Source organism: Anarhichas minor, unplaced genomic scaffold, assembly GCF_050575085.1.
Source record: "Anarhichas minor isolate MPS153535 unplaced genomic scaffold, ASM5057508v1 ptg000024l, whole genome shotgun sequence".
Classification (NCBI taxonomy): domain Eukaryota; kingdom Metazoa; phylum Chordata; class Actinopteri; order Perciformes; family Anarhichadidae; genus Anarhichas; species Anarhichas minor.
In genome coordinates, this window is record NW_027466470.1 from 6,312,763 (window position 1) to 6,331,805 (window position 19,043).

General features: G+C 43.1%; 2 protein-coding genes across 6 annotated transcripts; both read right to left on the reverse strand.

The window, feature by feature from the left end:
- Window positions 1-5,059: 5,059 nt before the first annotated feature.
- gpt (glutamic--pyruvic transaminase) lies at window positions 5,060-18,812 on the reverse strand. Of its 5 annotated transcripts, none has more exons than XM_076098271.1 (12): window positions 18,645-18,812; window positions 15,298-15,484; window positions 11,470-11,559; window positions 11,146-11,254; window positions 10,884-11,017; window positions 9,945-10,188; window positions 9,339-9,418; window positions 9,113-9,249; window positions 8,783-8,957; window positions 7,870-8,025; window positions 6,303-6,415; window positions 5,060-5,583 (listed from the first exon to the last, which is right to left on the reverse strand). In XM_076098271.1, exons 1-12 carry the CDS (start codon window positions 18,677-18,679, stop codon window positions 5,493-5,495), a joined length of 1,551 nt encoding a protein of 516 aa, XP_075954386.1. In that variant the 5' UTR covers window positions 18,680-18,812; the 3' UTR covers window positions 5,060-5,492. The 5 variants fall into 5 exon arrangements, with proteins under 5 accessions (XP_075954386.1, XP_075954388.1, XP_075954387.1 ...); XM_076098273.1 differs by lacking the exon at window positions 18,645-18,812 and adding an exon at window positions 15,974-16,118; XM_076098272.1 differs by lacking the exon at window positions 18,645-18,812 and adding an exon at window positions 15,768-15,850.
- Window positions 16,340-18,621, reverse strand: fuz (fuzzy planar cell polarity protein). The gene has a single exon (XM_076098275.1). It carries the CDS (start codon window positions 18,472-18,474, stop codon window positions 17,161-17,163), a length of 1,314 nt encoding a protein of 437 aa, XP_075954390.1. The 5' UTR covers window positions 18,475-18,621; the 3' UTR covers window positions 16,340-17,160.
- Window positions 18,813-19,043: the final 231 nt, after the last annotated feature.

Genomic DNA, 19,043 nt, shown 5'->3' on the forward strand with positions numbered 1-19,043 from the left:
GCTCAGCAGGGGGCCGGTAACAGAATGCATTACCACACCACCCACTCAAAGCTGGTCCTGTGCTGTATTTAAGATGGAGAAGCAATCACAAATCATACAGGGTGGGACTTAGGTTTCATCCTGGAGAGCAGTGAAAATCAAGGCGATTGTTCGGTTTGATTTCATCATTTGCCTTTAGTTAAAACATGGGGTTGGCAACCTTTTTGAGGTGAAGTGCCATTTTTAATTTTCTTGTTAATCAGTGGGCCATATCAACGTTAACATTCACACTAAGTTAAATCACGATGCCACATCGTGATTTGAAATCACCAAACGGATCTGTAATTTTGTTCCATCCATTGAGGCAACGTGCGTAGCAGCATGTAAACAACATGCTCCCATAATCCTTGTAAGAACGAACCAAACAAGAAGGCTGCGATTCATTTTGAAAACATCCACATCTGAATGACAATGGTGGCACACGTGCCTGAGATTGACTCTCCTTGCTTTAAAACCCATGTTTTGGTTTGTGTGCATGTCCTTGAGTCTTTTCATTCTTCTTTAACATTGTGGGACGGTGAGTTCTCTGTGTTCTTGTGTGGATTCCTGAAATAATTCACTTAATTCTGAATTGTAAATGAATACAAGCAATGAGTGAAGTCTCAAAATACATTTATTGTTAATGCTTTCCCCACGAGTGAGGATGTATTAAAAATACATTTAAAAAATATGAATTAAATAAGAAATGATTGTGGATTTCTGGCGTCTCTGAGGGTAAGCTCGCCCCTGCATTCGTGTTTTGACTGCTCACAATACAACTTTATGTATTGCAACCTGGAATACAGGATTACAACAAAGGATTATAACAAAACCAAATCCCCCGTGCAACAAAAAAAAATAAGTAGATTGATTTTCATGGAGATGTCAATCGATGCACCGTTTCACTCACGGCGTCAGCAGGCGGAGTGTCACATTTTCTGCCGATGAGATTGAGCGGCAGCGAGGGGCTTAGTGGCAAATACAATCGAGGAGTGTAAACATACTGAGGGCCGCAAGAGGCCGATCAATGCCTCCAGTCTGGGATTGATTAATTACCCCAAGAAAGAGACTGAGGTGTGAGGGCACCAGAGAAACCTGATCAGAACAAGATTTATAACCCAATCTCTGTATCATCACACCCTCCCTCTCACTGTTTTCTCTTTTCTTCCTTTGTTTTTCTAAAACTGCCCTTTTCCATTGACTGATTTGAGCATGTCATGTTGAAAGTGTGAATGACTTCTTGAAAGTCCTGTATAGGACGTTGAGCTCATTAATGTAGCAGCAAACAGCTATTATCTATGTAAATATATAGTGGAGCAATGTCTACATGAGCAGAGAATGAAGTCGCTCTCCCCCTTTGTGAGTGTTGTAATCCCAAATTCTTTAGCTGTGTTTCCAGCCGGGCAGGTTTTTAGTGCATGTCCCACTGAGTAGCTAACGGCCAACGCTGCACTCATACTGCAGTTACAGCGGATAACGCCACCCCGACTGACGGCGTCGTTGCGGAAGTGTAGCTCCTACTCTTTGGTTCCCCCTCGGATAAACAGTTAGCTCTGTCAGCACTGTTAGCCTTAGTTTGCACTGTTAACGCTGTTAGCACCGTTAGCCATTAAAACTTTGAGAGCCGTGTGGAGGCAATAGATATGCTCTGAATTTTAAATTTAGCCCCTTTAACATGTTATAGAGGTTAAAAGATGAATGGTAACCTTAACCTACATTTTAGAAGGATGAAGGCTGCAAATGTGACCCACTAATATCAACAACAAATAATGAGGCCTGTGAAGTGATTGATTCTGTTAATTGTGAGATCTATTGAAAATATGCATCTTTTAACTCATTTAGTAATGGAAGAAACATTAGTGCATCAAATAAGTTATTACATCAAATAAGTGCCACGAGAGAGTTCATTTTGTTTGCTTGTTTCAAAGGTCAAGAATGAACTCTTACACTTAATTTCAGATGTGCAGCCCTCACATAATATAATGCTAAAAAATAATAATAGAATTAAAGCAACATTTTCACAACGGCCGCAACATTTTTGTAGTTTTATTTTCAGTGGAATGTAAAAAGCAATAGTTTGAGATTTTGGAAAATACGCTTATTTGCTTTTAGGGTGGTTATCTTCCAGACTAGCAGTAACTTCCTCTACTATCTCTACTGGTTGCCTGGCAACTGCTCAGGGCCAAAAAGTAATTTAATTAAATGTATTTGTATAGCCCAAAATCACAATTCACATATTTGCAATCTGTACAGAATATGACATGTCCCAGGACACAGAAAAACGGTAAAACGGTAAAAGAAAAAGTAAGAAACCTCCAGGAGAGCAACAGAGGAGGGATCTCTCTCCCAGGATGCCCAGATGTGCAATAGATATCACGAGCAACATAATAGAATTACAACATAGTCAATCCAGAAGTTATACATATGACGAATGACGAAAGCAATAGCAGTAGTAGCACTAATGATAGCAGAATAATAATAGAAAAATTATAAATACTAATAACAGCAGTAGTGGATGTAATATAATAATGTTAAGCGATTTTGGAAATCATGGACATATCTTACCCAACGTGGCTCTGTATAAACCTTCCTGACATGATAAGCCCTCCAATCCATTCACGCAAAAAATTTAAAATAAACAAAACCAATATCATGGTAAAAAAGGCAAATCCTCTCGCTTCCAGATTAAAACCTTAACCCTCCACATTTTAACCAGATATGTGTTTTAAAGTAAAAAATAACCTGAACAAATGTACTTTTTCACATTTCTGGGAATTTGGGGTTTTATAGCTGTTCAACATGGTTGGCATTTTATAAGTTGATTTAATTGATTCCAGTAGGTTAAAATGAGATAACTTTTTTTTTTTCATGAAAGGCAAATGTGTTGAGTTTTAGTTGTTGAACAGTTTGAGTGAAAATAATTAAGAGTTAAGGTATCGAATATCTTTAGAGTGAGTCTTTGGTGACATTTTCTGTGGAATCGCCCTTCATTTCCTCACTAAATGCCAGCCAAAGTTTGAGCCAGATAATAGACTCTTATGGTCATTACTGTACACACATACAGAGTAATGAACACAATATAATCAACTCACAAACGGTACCGAGTCTCAATAACCTGCTCAGGTCAGTCACATGAAGACACGTTGAGTAAAGGCTGGTCATTCTCACAACCATAGGTATGCACATGACAGCGCTGCTGCCTGATGCATGACTGTCTGTCTGTCGCCTTACACCCTCACCCGAACTAATGATGACCTTTGATTCCCAAAAGATGTCAGGAGATAAGAGGAGAGAAAAAAAACCCAAACGCACCCAATTAATTTAGGGTGAAGAGGACTGGAACGTGTGAGTGCGTCATGCTGCTGGAGTGACTGGCGAGGAGCTCCAGGAAAGACAAGGCTCGATATAATTAGGATTCAGGAGAGCCATTGTCAAAGATAATTAAAGCTGACAGCCACTGTGGAGTAGAGAGGAAGAGAGCAGAAAACACCTTCAAACTACATGCTTCAATTTAACACTTTCTACATAGTCTTTCACTCTCTATACCTCACCCACACACACATAACCTGCGCTACCATCCATCATCCCAGCGTGCTCGGAAACTGCATACTAGGCGATAAAATAGATGACAGATTAATAGAGACAATAAAAGCTGCTGTTGTATCTAGGTGACAGTTTCAGCAGACAGTTGCCCCTCTCACAGATGTGTGTGACATCTGGGGAGCAACCTCACTCTTTTATTGCCAAAGTGGAGATTGTCTGCATTAGGCCTACTTGGCTAATTTTGACTTTAGCCTCTGCTAACGAGAATTAATCAATAAATTGGATTAGCACATAATCTTTAACTGTTCAAACCCTTCTTGTACAAAGAATAATGGCAGACTACTTTGCCGGGAGGAGAGCAAACAGGAGCTCCAGCGAGGACGGTTGGCTAGTAAGCTAGCTAGCTTGTCCATCTACAGAGCTGATTAGTTAGCGAGTGACGCACAGCCGGCACGGTATTAGCCCACAAGCACCATGCTCACAGAAGGGAGTTCGACAGTATGACGGATTAAATTAGACACAGGTGAGACAGTGGTAATATGCTATAGCATATTACTACAGTTTTTTTTTACTGTTGCTGCACGGAGCAGCCATCTTGGATTTTGAGGTCGGGGTTTGTCTGACTTTCCAAGTCGGAAATCAGACTTCAGGCAGAGTTCCAGTTAAAACATTTCGACTTCAGAGTTAAAATGGAATGCAGCATGCCTTCATTCTCTGCTCAGGACGCCATTACGAGACCAAAACATTTTACTCACATTCGCATGGCGGCCTGAAACAGGGCTCCAAATGAATGCTAATGTTGCTCTGCCTTTGGTGGATGGATACAAAACAACTTGCAGAACTTGTTCGCCCCAACTCTGTAAGGTGGTATGTCAATGTTTCCTTTCCAGTTGGTTCGGCTGCCCCCAAGTGGCCAAAAAAATAAAATAAAGAAATAAAATAATGCAACCCATCGACATGAGGCGACCTCTATTGAGAGCAAGTGAAATGGGCGCAGAGTTAATTACTCGACTTTACATAGCAACATTAATCACAAGTTTGCTAAAATTACTCAGAAGCTACTGGTCATACCAGACCAAATAAGGCCATAGCAGCAAAATCCCTGGGTGTAATAATGAGTTGAGCAAGGGTTGCTCATTAATTCAACTTGTAAGAGGTGAACTGTCTTACTTGCTTTCTGTCAAAAAGTACGTAATCTCACGTTAATTTAAACCCAACGTTTTTTTAAATGAGTAACATTTTGAGAGTGAAATATTCTCCTTTGGCCTTCAACAGTTTAATAATTACAGAGATGGAAAATGACTAATCACTGTATGCTTATGTTGCAAAACTCCTCTTGCCCAATCCGTCCCTTAATGAAAGTATGAGATCTGTAATGTAACACCTTCATGTGGTTAAAATTAACCACAGTGCTTTCATAAGTTTTCCATAAACGTACTCTCTAAATAAAAACTTTAAACACATCCAATTGCTCTTTCTAAAATAACGAGACATAATATCGACTTCTACATATATTTTTATTCTACAAAATCATCTTTGAATCATCATGCAAATGGCGACTGTTCGGCTTATTCTCCCTGTCAACTACTGCCTGCGGGAATGTAATATTTCAACCAGTTGTACTAAAAGGTTTTAAGCAGCACTACCCTTTCCTTCAATTGTACCTTTATATTTTTCAAATCAAACTTCACACACACGTCTCTGAAATCATTTCTTCATGTCCAGTTTTGTTTTCTGGCAAAGCCTTGAAAAGCGTCTGTGAATGTCCCAATGAGAGGAGTATAAAGGCTGAAGTGCGTCATCACAGAGACCACCAGAGCCGTGGTAGGAAAGGCACTTATTAGTGACAGATAAATTCTGATTGGCTGAGTTCTTTTTGTTTTGGTTGATGGTTTCCTCCCTTTATAAATAAGAGGAAGAGACGTGGCAATTTAAGAATACTGCTGTAGGAATTTCTGGTGGAACTCCTTGACTTTGTTCAGCAGGATCGTCAGCTTGTCTTTCGGTGGCAAGATGGTCATTCTGGAAGGGAGAGGGGAAAGAAAAGAAAGAAACATTAACTGTGTGACTGAGTGAAGCAGCGAGAGAAGACGCCTCGGCTAAGAGTTAAAGAGTAACATAGATTTTAAAGAATCGCTTGAGAATCAACTCGGAAAGTAATTCAATAACTAGAGAGAGTGCAATAGGTACGTTTCAAAATGACAATCATCCTCTTCCTTAGAGACATTTTCAGACATAGAATATGAGACATTGATGGCTTCATCAAACTGTTAAAGTGATGCCTTTTTACGTCTTTTACATAAATGTTTCTTACGGCTTCATTCCCATATGACAGGACATTTCAGGAAAGGGTCACAACTTTTCTACGATATTTCATCCACACAGTTGGCATGAATGAAAATAAATAACATTGGGAGAGACTGTTGGTCAGATTATTAATGTAAGATAGTTTTTATTTTTACCTCTCGTGACTTTGGCGCTCATAAAATTGCAGTCAGATTGACATTAAGAGATGATGTCTGAAAGGGGCTTTAATGTCGACCTCACGTTTATTTTCCAGCAAAAGAATAATCGCTAACATGAATGCTAAAAAATCTACTGAATAATTGAGTTTTGTACTGTTGGTCAGACAAATAAAGCAATTTGAAGACATCATCTTTGGCACGAGGACAATATGTATTTATTTAAATATATATATACATATTTATGTATGTGTAAATATAGTGTGTAGTGTTCTGTACCTGAAGTGGTAGGTTCCCTCCTTCTGACCGAAGCCACTTCCGGGTACGAGGCAGATGCCCGTCTCCTCCAGCAGCTTCATGCAGTAAAACATATCTGGCTGCTGACCTTTGTCCTAACGGAGAGGAAAAGAAACAGTATCGCGCTGTTTGAGGTTTCACATTCTGGTGTCATGGGACTATTAAAGTAGCAAGTGTTGGATCAAGAATATTAGCTACTTAAATAATGATATAGCAGCGTAGCACTGTAGCTATGTTTGTAACTTAACACTGTGACTCATAGCCTTCATACGAAAAGTACTGCATGTACTTTTTTCCAGCCTTCCCACTGAGCAGCTTTATTTATTATTTTCTTCCACTACATTCATAACTTAAATTTACTATAAAGGACTTTCAATGTGTAGAAAATCAAATCTATTTAAAGCAGAACCGGACCAAATGAACGCAGAAACATCTCTTTGTAACGAACAGTATATTCCTGTACTTCTACATTGTATCATACAACCGGTAACTTGATATCTTATGAAAAGCTATTTGTTATTCTTGGAGTGCTTTTCTACAGTGTGTGTATCTATGAGAACAGCTTGACTTCTAACATAAATATGGGTGATAAGCTAAATCAAATTTTACAGAGCTTATATTTTTCCTCTTTTAGATTGTATTCTACAGTTTCATGGCAACATTTCTCTCCCGTTCACGTGTTTCAGTTATGTAGCACAGGTGCCCTTCAGAAATCAAGGCTTTTTCTCCGGCAGTCGGCTAAAAGGATAACCGAAGGTTGAGACTAAAAAGAGAAGAGTACCAATTTGAGGTAAAAAAAAAATTTTTTAAATGATTTCCTTTAGATCAAAAGCTTTTGTAAAACCTTTTTGAATCCCTTTAAAAGTATCTCAGCCCTTACAAGTAGCAGAGTATTGAGATCCAGCTCAATGGACCGCACATCGGCACCTCTATTTAACCTGCCAATGGTGCAATATTGAATGTCGCTAAAGAAGCTCTCTCCTTGAGCCTCCTTTTTGGGAAAAGCAAAGCCAAAAACAAAGCAAGGCTACAACTGTGTGGTGAAGATGGTGAGCAGAGCCCCTGGGAATGATCAGGTGTCAGCAGGTCAGCTGGACTCCGACCTTATCCTCTGCAAGGATAACCAGATAATCAGATGTTCGGTGGCTCGACTCATCAGCCCTCCCTGAAAATTCTACTGAGCAGTGAACCTTGGGACAGAATCGAAACCACAAGCTATTGGAAATCAAACTAAATGGTTGGTGAATGCACAGCGTAGGGAACCTAATTAAAAGGGTTACTTAATCAAGCACAGCGGGAAGTACGAGATGTTGGTCTTGTGTTTTCTGCAGGTGTATTTAATGCCAGCAGTGGAACACGTGTATTAGTGGAACAAGAGCTGTTGAGGCCATGGATAAAAATAATAAGTGAAATAATAACGGACCAAATGATAAGTAGATAATTATTTTTCAACTATATATTTGCTTCTCATCAATGTAGTTTCCTTGAAACGACAACACGGTCAAACCTGAATCATTGAAATGGTCATGAGAGAATACTGAGGACTGACCGTGGCCTCTTTGACGGCCTTTTCGGGGATGGTTATGCGAGGGAAGGAGTACATGGCGCCCTGCACAGGATTGCAGCTGATGCCTTGAACGGTATTGAGGACCTGCTCTGTAAGCGTGGCCTTCTCTGCTAAGGCACTTAACGTGGCCGTGCGCTCCTGGATGAGGGAGAGAGAGAGAGAGAGAGAAGAGAAAATGCACGATAGAGAGGACAGGGAGAAAAGAAAAAGAAACCAAAGAGGGATGTTACTAGAATCTGAAAACACCAACGCACAGTTAAACTATGGCCAACTGTTTCTCTGGCCTTCTCTCACAAAGTTGTCTGCTTGAATTTCTCCAGACTTCTGTGAGCTCCACGAGACTGAAGAATAGCCAGTTATTGCACAGCAAGTGTAAACAGATCATATGAAGGCCGTGAGGTAACCAAAGAATCTTTTCGCAAACTACAAGGAGGTAATGAGGGGTTCTCAAAAGTTACGTATGCTACTATTTAAAAAATGTTCTTTGCGCGTGGTTTTACTCACGATAACGCTTTTGCGATACATTGACCATGATAATAGTCAAGTTGATGGAAAAAAAGGACTTATTTTCCCTTATAACAATAATGTAACAGGATATAATGCATGGGCATTGCACTGCATATTCATTTCTGAGATTTTAGATAAGACTGTAACTAAGCTTGCATACAGTCGAGGCCATTACAACACAAATAGTATTTCAGATTGTCTTATAATTAGTCAAAGAGAAAAGTCAAACCAGCCCATAAACAATAGCATTCTACGGGTATCTTGTTGCAAACAGAATGTCCAGTATAATGATACCGGTGTGAGTGTATTGATAATGTACAGGAGAGCATGTTGCAATATATTTCCGTTTTGATTCATTTGTCCTGCTTGTGGGATGTCGACTCTGTACCTTGATGAATTTCTCATGTGAGGGTTCGCCGGGCTGCGGCGGGTTGACCACCAGGTCCATGAGAGCCTGTCCAGGAACAGGGGGACACAGACGGACAGACACCAGCTTGGACAGCTGGGCCTTCACGTCATCGTCCATGTTGAGGATCTCCATGTAGCCTCCGCGGAAGCCACACCTGAGAAGGGAGAGAAAACATTAGGATGTGACACAAAAAAAAAAAAAAAGGAAACATAAAAAGACAGAAGGTTATAGAAAACACAAAGAGCTGGTTGTCAACATTTTAACAAGGTCTGGCTGATTCATCCCCAGCATGCAATTAAAATGACTTACTCTCCCATGTAACATTTGGAGGTGGAGTGGAAGGATGCCAGTTCCACTGTGTCTGAGTACTCTGGCCCCATGTCAAACAGAACCTTCTTAAAAGAGTGGAACTGGCAACCGTCAGCATACACATTATCCTGGTACACCTGGCAGACGAAGGCAGAATGGCAGATGTCACAGTGCGCAGAAAACAATAAAGCAGGCAGATGTGGAAAGAGATGCAGAGAGACAGTACCTCGTCAGCCATGAGGAAGAGACGCTCCTGTGCGGCGAATCGGATTACGTCCTCAATGCACTGTCTGCTCTGAACCTGACCTGTGAATGAGAAGGAGGCTCATTAAGGAGAAAGGTTTTGAAGCGGTGGTTAGCCAGGCTGTTGTGTCCATTTGCTGCCATCTAGTGGCTCCTCCTGCAGTAGTGTAAGAACTGTGTGGTGATAGAGATACAAGGGAGGAAACACAATGTCTACTCCTCATGCAGAAAGGACATGATTTTAAGTAACCTCATTCCTGGTAGACCTGTGCTTTAAGCTGCGTTTCATTCCAGAAAAATGTCCTTTAATTCCAGTCTCTTTCTCCGTAAACTATCCGAAAAATGGCCCCAAAATAATCTATTAAAAGTATACAAGTCTTTCAAATTAAGGCCCAATCATCTGTGACTACATTAGAGATGCATCAGTACAATAACTGCTTAATTGACAAAAAAAAAGTCCTTCATAATTCTTGTGTTCTATCTCCTAAAACTGACACGGCTTGATCATCTGGAGCGCTCAACGAGAAGATTCAATATGTGAAAATACCGACAACCACTAAGAATCTCGTCACTTTGACCAAAACCTTACCGGTGGGGTTTCCGGGGTTGATGATGCACAGGGCTCGAGGGTTGCAGTGGCGCCGGGCCTCATCCAGGGCACGCTGCAGCTCACTGATGTCCAGACTCCAGCACTTCTCCTCGTTGAGGTAGTAGTTGATCTGCACGGCGTCCAGTTCGGCGAGCGCGGCCGAATACAGCGGATACTGAGGTATGGAGATCATGACGCCTGTACGGGACGCGCCCTCGCCACACACCAGCAGCTTCAGCATGGTCTACAAAGCGCAGGATAGGGACGTCAAGAATGATGTCAGAGCAACAGTGTTACCGACATACAAGTAATCACATATCATACGCTTTATCTGCACGATACATTATAGGCATACACGTCTGAGAAAAAAGGAAAGGGTGGAAATTCAGTTTGGTGCTCTGACTCTGTGTTTTCTGCGTGAAACAACCATTACCGCAGTTCTCAGCAAGTCTGATGATGGTTAGGAGAGATGTTCAACAAGAATAGAAAAGAAAAAAAAAAAACAGTACTGCTATACAGAATTGTGCTTTTCTGTTTTTTCTTAAACCGTTGCTTTTTTTTCTTGGACAGTTGTAACTCAACTCTGCTTTATTGTAACTCATCAGGACTGCAATCGACTTGAAATGAAACAGTATGAACAAGAAACGTTCCCAAACTCATTAGATATCTCATAGATATCTACGAGTCACAAGTCAGTGACTTTATATCAATTATTTTTTTGTATCTTTGCTCTCACAGGCGTTTGTTTTCCTGCTTGTTGCAGCTTCTGTATGTGTCCTTACAAAAAGAGTGAACAAGCTCATGAAGGGTTCACTCCAAAACTCATCCGTTCCCCGCAAAATGATCGAGACGTCGGGGAACTTTTTAACTGACAAACACGCATGATTGAGAGTACAACGGAGACACAAAGTGAGTTTTAACAGATGAGGTGATTTGTACCATGATGCCGTCGCTGGCCCCTGTGGTGAGGTAAATGTCGTCTGGGTCGCAGGGCACACCGCCATCTCTTCGCTCAATGTAGCGGGCCACGTCCTGGCGCACAGCGTCTATGCCCTGGCTGGCACTGTAGGAACCTGAGGGAGACAAGTTGCTTTAGCATAAAGCCAAACCACCAGAAAGCTAAACTGAACACGAGGATAAAGAGAAAGGTGATGATTAGCAGCTGAGGTTATATAAGTTAACTGTGCAGAAACCAACCCACCCATACTGTTCCCTCCGCAGGACTGAAGAATGCGGCGCGCTCTACTTTTAGCGTCCTCTGGGAATGTGCTGTCTTTCAGGAGTTCAGGGTAGGAGCACAGCGCCAAGACCTTGAAACAAAAAGGAGGTGCGAGGATAAAAAGGTGGAGGGGGACATTATGCAAAAACCTGCACAGATTACAGCATAACAGCAAAATATATATATACTGTATATATATTGACACCAACTTTCAAGTAGGGAGAAATCTGTTTGATAGACACCGACAAGTCAGAGGTGAGGTGCTAAATTTAGATGAGAGGTTGGGGGTGAGGATGAGGGGCAGACCTGTCGGAAGAAAGTGATTGGCTGCTGGCCCATAGCATGCGCGTCGCCAATGTTGGCCTTGATGACTTCCACAAAAGGCTTCTTGATTCCCTGCAGGGCACAAACACAACACACAGACATTATCATACATCTGAAGAATGGAAAAGAACATTTGAACAATGACAGCTGTTCTTCCTTTTGTACACATAACTGAGATTGAGATGTGACAGTGAGTGCCCATTAACAAACCTGACAAGATTATTCTAAAGAGAAAGGGGTTGGCTGAGAGCACACACAGCACCTAAACAACCTTGACACTACGCCCACACACAGGCTCACAAGTTTTCCATAAACATTCATGCCACAAGAGGCTGAGAGCTCAGCAGCTGCTGATATTTTGGCAGAATACATTAGGGGGTGAGACAGACTCTGCTACTCCAGGACGACATGCAGGCCAAAGTAAAGTTCCTCCGAACAGGCAGGTTTACCTTTACATTAGCAGAGACAGAATCTACATGGACACGATAATTATACAGGTACATTACAGCACATTTAAAAATCTAACTTTTCTATTTCCAAGTAAATTCTCATTTGATTTAGTCAGTAACAATTTTTTTTTTTTTACAGAATCTATTTAGTTCAGTTTCAGGGGAAGACCACCACTTAAACGTACCCTGTGGAGTTTTTGACCACTGTGGAGCGATGTTTTTGATAGGGAGTCCCCAAAGAACAAGACGACTGCTAGTGAGGAGTTTATGTTAGCAAAGTAGATTTCCAATTTCTTCAAATAATTGGCTCTGTAAATGTTTTATGAGGAAGGAAAACGTATTCAACAATAGGATGCACAAAATGAAAAAAAGGTTTCAGGTTTCTGTGTGGTGTATTTTGGGGATGAATGCGTGTTGTGCAAGTGTGTTTATTGGTTTCATAAATGCCACAGAAATAACTTACTTTCATGATTATTCAGGTTAAGCCAATGAAAGGTGTCAGCGGTTCCTTCACCACACTAACTTTTTTTCTGTTCCTCTAACAAAGCGTTGATGCTGATAGTAGACCCAAACATGGGAACAAGGACCTGTGCAAACCACCTTATCGTACCGCCATCAACCTTCCGCCACACAAACACAGAGACATGCAGTACATTCCAGAGGCTTTGAACCGCAGTGGTGTAGACCGAGGAACCGGATCTATGACAGCACGGCAGCAGTCAACAACGTCAAAAATAATTAGGATGATATATCACCAAAATAAAGGTATCAGTTTACCGCCTTCTACGCCAATAACATAACGTTGCTGAAAGATAATCTCTTGGGCAGCTGAGACCGCAAACAGCAATGCACGCCACCACGTGCACAAACACATGCACGTGCACGCACACAAACACATGCACGTGCACAAACACATGCACGTGCACGCACACACTGTTAACACCAGATGTTAGGAGCAGCGTGACAGAAAAGACACCAGTGCAACCTCATGCTGACAGGCTGCGTAAAGCAAAGCAGCATGTTTATTTGATTAGTTCAAACCAGTTCAGATTTGAGGAGGTTTGAGTGTCAGACTCTCTCATTGGTCGAACACCAGAGGAGTCTCTCGGTCTGGACCAATAGCGTTACACCAGGTGAATAACACCCCTAGTACCGCCCATTCATGATGGGGGGGGGGGGGGGGGGGGGGGGGGGGGGCATTTTATAAAACACACTGACCTCTGCTCCTGAGAAGCAGCTTGAAAAGGCCAGAGCTTTGTGTCCTCCATCGCTGATAAAAAAAAAAAAATAGTCCAGCAAACAATACAGAGGGTGAAGCTGTGCCCTGAAGGCCCCAAGACTGTACAAAGGAAAGGTTTCATCGAGGGCGTAAAACAGGGACACTCCTTGAAAAGAATGTTGTGATGTAAGCTGTTAAATGTTCATCGTAATAAACTAAACTAAGAAAACTCACTTTGCAAAATGTGTGTAATTTAAGTCTTTTAATGCAACATAGATTCTACAATGGAGAACATTTCAGAGGTTTGCATGTTGCTTTTCATTCTGGCAGAATATGTGGAAAGAATTTGACAAAAGAAAATAGCCTTTGTGCATCAATGGTCCTCATTAAGTATCAGCTCATTCAGACAAACAAAGACCACAATGTCATAACCGCGTGTGAAGCCCGTATTTGTGCACTCGTTAACTGACGCAGCATATGGGCTCAAAGTTGTTTTACCTGTTCCAACACAGCTTTAGTATTTGGGAAAATAACAAGAACAAGGCCGAACTTGTAGCTCATGTAAAGTAGCAAAGACCTCACTTTAAAAGAACGAGGTGTGTAGGAAACTGGAGTAGAGTACAGCGCTCATTCATGCGTGTGTGGGTTTAATTCGTGGATGAAATCGAGGATACCACTGTGACCTATTTCCCAAAGGAATGCAACACCATCCAAACAGCAAGTTTTGACAAAAGAACAGTTGGGAGGACTGTAGATGACTATTTGGGGGACATTTTTACCTTCTGGCTGAGTGCTGTACTGTTGAAACAGACTGCAGTCGGTGAACAAATAAATACTACGCTTCCACTTTCCTAGATTGAAGGTGTTAAAGTTGTACAGGTAGGATTATAACTGGGTTTTACCAGCTGAATTTTGAACATGTAAATTGCCAGGAAGTAAATGAATACCCCATAAAGAAAGGGGGATCAGCATTGGACAAAGCAAACCGAACATAGAATCTTTGGTGCCAGTGCCCCCCACCCCCATCATTTCAGTCCCCGCTCTGTTAGAACCTGCTCGCGATACTTGTCTCTTCCTGAGCAACGCCCTGAAGAGACGACCGGTTTCACACCAGACCGCACTCGGTACACTAACACCAAAACCTGTGTGAGCGGAAGGGATCGACATAACTTAAGAAATGGTTTGTATTTATAATGCCAACAAGCTGGAAAGGACCTATAATCTCTTGGGTAAAAAAAAATAAAAAAATCAATGTATACAATGGATTTAGAGCCCAATATGGATAATCCTACTGATTTCTAATCTTCAGAGAGGACCATTCACTACAAAGATACCCGAAAATCTTTGGTTTCCAGCTGTTAAAATGAAAGTTACATTACTTATCAGCTAAGTTAGACATTTAGGACTGTCAGAGGGAAAGTGAGGCAACAGATATGTGCATCACTAGTACACCAGACACACACAGGACAAAACACAGTCTGTGGTTTAGACTGTGGACCTTCACCTCACTGAGGATCTCTCAGGTTTACAGACGGGGCTTAAAAACAGCTTACACATTATCAAACCAGTCTACAGATATTAAGACCTCCACAGGAACTACTGACTAACTGATGGACTTTGATAAGAGGGAGTGTAAGCGACACAGCGAGTAATAAACACACTTGTTTTCTCTTCGGGGTAATGTTTAGACAGTAATAAGTGAGAACATAACCAGGAATGGAAACGTGCTTATGCAATTATGCTTAATGAAAGACACTGACTGGATTCATACTCCAATTAACATTTAAAAAAAGATTCAAATGAATATAGAACAGATCATTATGGCAAAAATCTTGACTGATGTGAACAATTTTCCAGACTTCTGTGTCCAATACAGCAACAGTAAAATGGCTTTCTAACTATTTGGTGGAGTAGGCTACTAAGTTTCTTCTGATGCTAAATATTCTAGGCACACTAGTTCACAATAGATACATAACTTTTTACCAGGCTGACCAATAGAAGGATGCTGTAACGGGCTGATGTAATGACAGACAACATGCTACATGGAGTGAGTGAAGTTTCCAGAGAAAGACAAGATATAACGTATGGTCCATAGTGGATACAGGTGGTATTGAACAGTGGTATCAGACGGCCTTCACAAACCTCAGAGAGCTCCCTCTCCAGCTCCACAGCCCGCTGCACGATGGGCCCCCGCACGGCGTACTCCACCTTCTTCACCGTGGGGTTCATGGTGTCGATGGTCAACACCTTGGCCCGGGGCGACACTCCGTTCTCGGTCATTTTCTCTTTGGGGAGCCCACGCCGCGTCGCGCTCAGACTGGATAGAGCTCTGCCGAGAGAGGAGGACGACAGAGCGGGAGAGGAGGTGAGTGCGCGGACCCTGGAGCCACCACCACCACCACCGGCTAACAGCTCGTTTCGCCCCCCGTTCAAAAGCCGCACGTTTCTAGGTGACAGCAACTGCATCCGCGTGGCTGCCATGTTACACGACTCTTTTATTTCAGTAAGTTGGGTAACAGTGACTTGCACCACCGGCTTGGTTGCTTCGCTCGCGGATGAGTGAACGCACAGTGGCGCTCCTAAATAATGACTAAGCGTTCAGCCCTTTGTACCTTTGAGAGGTTAAAGTACCGATGTCTCTCACGTCCCTGGCTGTAACCACGTACACGGACTACTTTATACAGTCTGGAATTATTATCGGGGTACGTTCCCTTTACGCATGGAAACGCCACAGACCAGCGCGAGCGTATCCCTCCCCCTTCGTGTGTGTGTGTGTGTGGCTCCAACCGTTATATCCCACCCACTCTTCTCCCGTTACCTTACGCACCGCACCGTGAGGCTGTCTATCAGGGTCGGTTCTCCGGTTACCGAGCTGAAGCAGCTAGACGTGGCTCAGAGCGGTTATCACCAGAGACCCGCGTGCAGCATCCAACTTCGTCCAGAGCACTGCTACCCCCCCACAACTCTTTGTTCTGGATGCTCCATGCGGTTTGGGAGGAGACTTGGAAGGATTCTTGGTGAACAAGATACTCATGAATGCTCCTCCTATTGCAACTGCAGCCCACTTGCAGTCTCTTCTGTCTGCTGCTTTGGTTCAATGTAAATACCTCTGAGAAAAGCTGCTTTAATTGTGCAATCAGAATAATAAGTACAATTCTACAATCACAGGGATTTGTACCAAGTGTGTGAGTGTGACATAATAGTTTTTATTAGCCGTCATTGGTAGTTAGTCAAATACTATTATAATAACCATTGAACTGCCTGTTTGATTGTCTTCTACCTTTTTTGGCAAGTGGTTTAAAAGCCTTATTTGCACTCGCCCTGTCGTCAGATTTTGCCACAGAGGCCGAACATCATTATCACATTAGTGGAGGAAAAGTGAGTATAGATCACTCAAGACCCGCAGAAAGTAACCAACAATATTTAGGATTAAAAGTACCTCAGACAAATAAATAGATTCTTTATATTTGAAGCCAAATGATTCAAAAAGGGCTAAACAACAAACAGCAGGCACTTATTTATCCCCGTGTAACATTTTCACATGATTCTCTCACACATATTGGAATATAGTGCGATCTTATTGATGACGTTAGTATTCACTCAGTCAAACAGCTTCCATCAATGTGACAGGAACAGCCTTGAAGCCAGTGGAGTTAGACAACAGCGACTTATCTCTTGAATGCAAAACAACGCTCAAGGCAGTTCACTTTGGTGTGCCATTTTCAATTATTTACATCATTCCTGAGTTAGTAAAGATTAACAGTGATATCCTTCTCTATTGTGCATCTCTTACCAGAGGTCTGTTAATCATCGTCTGTACAAAAGTTAGACGGATGGAAGCTGATTTAAATGCCTCTAGATCGGTTAGTAAACATGTAATTGTGTACGTTTGCGGTCATTAATAAAGATGTAAGAAAAATCTAAATAGCAGCAGCTATTCACCTGTAAATTAACATATTATTAAGTCAAAGATGTGTTTTAATGAAAATTAAGACTACGGTTCAATTAAAACCCAGTGGCTGCAACTATATCAGAGAGAGTCTGTGTGGCCAACGTACGCAGTGCAAAGGTGGGCACCGACAGCGGGATGAGCAGGAAGAGCTGGTGCTGTGGTGTCTGGAGTCCGTAGCTTTTGCACTCCTCAGTAACTAGATAGCACTGCAGCGGCTGATGGGAGAATCCAAGGACGAAGTCTTCGTGGTGGCCCCTCTGGGCCCTCTCCTCTGGGGAGACAGACAGAGTCTCCTCCTGAGTGAAGTAGCGTGTCGTGCTGAAGATGTAGAAGAGCTTCAGTAGCTCCCAGCAGCGGGCCTTGGAGGGTAAAGGAGGCTCACTGGGGAGATGATTAGTGGAAGTCCGCACGAAGGAGACCGAACGACGTGCTTCACGGTTGATGAGAAGAACTGCCAGCACATCAGGACGCATGGATACAGATCCCGGTAAGCAACGCTCTCCTATAGCCAGGCAGTCTCTCAGGGTCTCCACCAGCGGTGTCCAGAAACTACCCACCAGCCCACTCTCGGCTCTGTGCAGGGAAGGCGTTGGGCCGCACAGCACGCACACATCTGCCCCAGGGAGCAGCTGGAAGCGGAGCAGGCGGTGGGCCACGGTGGGGCTGCCCTTGGGAAGGAAAACTGGGTAATCGCAAGAGGCCGAGCCAGAAGCCGAGAGGGACCGCATCAGAGCAGACAGCAGCACGACCTCCTGAGGTGCGAGGCGCCACCACTTCTCAGTGGCAGCAGCTACCCGGCCGTGGACGACGAGGCAGCCAAACTCGCTCTCCGCGGCCTCAGCGAAGCCATCCACGGCCTCTTGAAGAAGAGCCGGGTTCGGAGGCAGCAGTGAGTCGGCGCAGTGCGTCAGGTGACCCAGGATGCCCTCTTGCCTCTCCTCCAACAGCTGATCAATGAGGGTGAAGCAGGACCGCAAGTCCCTCTTCAGCCTCTCCACATTCCTGACGTCGGTCAGCTCATCCTGGCCCAGCACCAGCACCATGCAGCTCCACACGTTCTCCAGGAGGCGCTGTAAGCGGACCTCCTCCACCTTGCTGCTGCTGCAGCCTGCACCGCCTTGTCCACCCGCACTCACAGCGATGAGCATCACACTGTCCTGGAACACTCTCCACACCACCCTACCCCCACCTTCGGTCTCACAGCAGGACAGCTCCACTCCCTGACCACCCCCGAACATGTGCACACCGTTCAGGGAGCCGATGACAGAGAATGGCAGCTGTTTGGAGGCTCCTCTGGTGAACAGAGGAACCCCACTGCTGGCTGTGAGGCAGAGCAGCTGTGTTGACCCATGCTGCAGCATCATCATGCTAGCTTTGCGCACTCTCGACTGCACTCGTGCACTGTTTTCTACCGCAGCAGATAGCAACCTTAGCTAACCTGTCTATAATGCATGTACATGACACATATCCTCGGTTCTCTAATCACGTGCTTTTCTTAGCTCTACCGTATTTAACATATGTTAACAAAAGAAGTTACCGTCGTTTCCACAGTAACGCTGTCCCATGATGCATTCTTCACAGGGTGGTGGTTACATTCAGCTGGTCGAGCTGCAGTTGTGATTTACGAGCTCTGATGTAAACGCTGAAAGAGCGGGACAACAAGACCGACCCGGGTTCAGTCCCCACAGTGTTGATGGAAGCTTCCGTGGATCCGACGCTCTCGTTGGTTCACTTCTCGCGAGAGCCGAACCAACGCTTTCATAGGACCAACGGCTCACTAGCAACTACAGTATGGCAGCGTCATAACGGAGCCTCTTTAAACCACTGAATGTTATGTGAATATTAGCATCACATACGTGTAGTTTGTGTGTATATATATATATAAATAAAAATGTATAAATATATATAAAAAAATATGTATAAATACTAAAAAAAA

Bases quoted from the DNA above. Each gene is read 5' to 3' on its own strand.
- gpt (XM_076098270.1), bottom strand. From the start codon at position 15,636: ATGGCAGCCACGCGGATGCAGTTGCTGTCACCTAGAAACGTGCGGCTT. The intron at 11,018-11,145 runs GTGGGTTGGTTT...TGTCTCCCTCAG, and splicing joins CTGCGGAGGGAACAGTATGG to GTTCCTACAGTGCCAGCCAG. The intron at 6,416-7,869 runs GTCAGTCCTCAG...CCTCTCCGTTAG, and splicing joins AGGCCGTCAAAGAGGCCACG to GACAAAGGTCAGCAGCCAGA.
- fuz (XM_076098275.1), bottom strand. From the start codon at position 18,474: ATGATGATGCTGCAGCATGGGTCAACACAGCTGCTCTGCCTCACAGCC.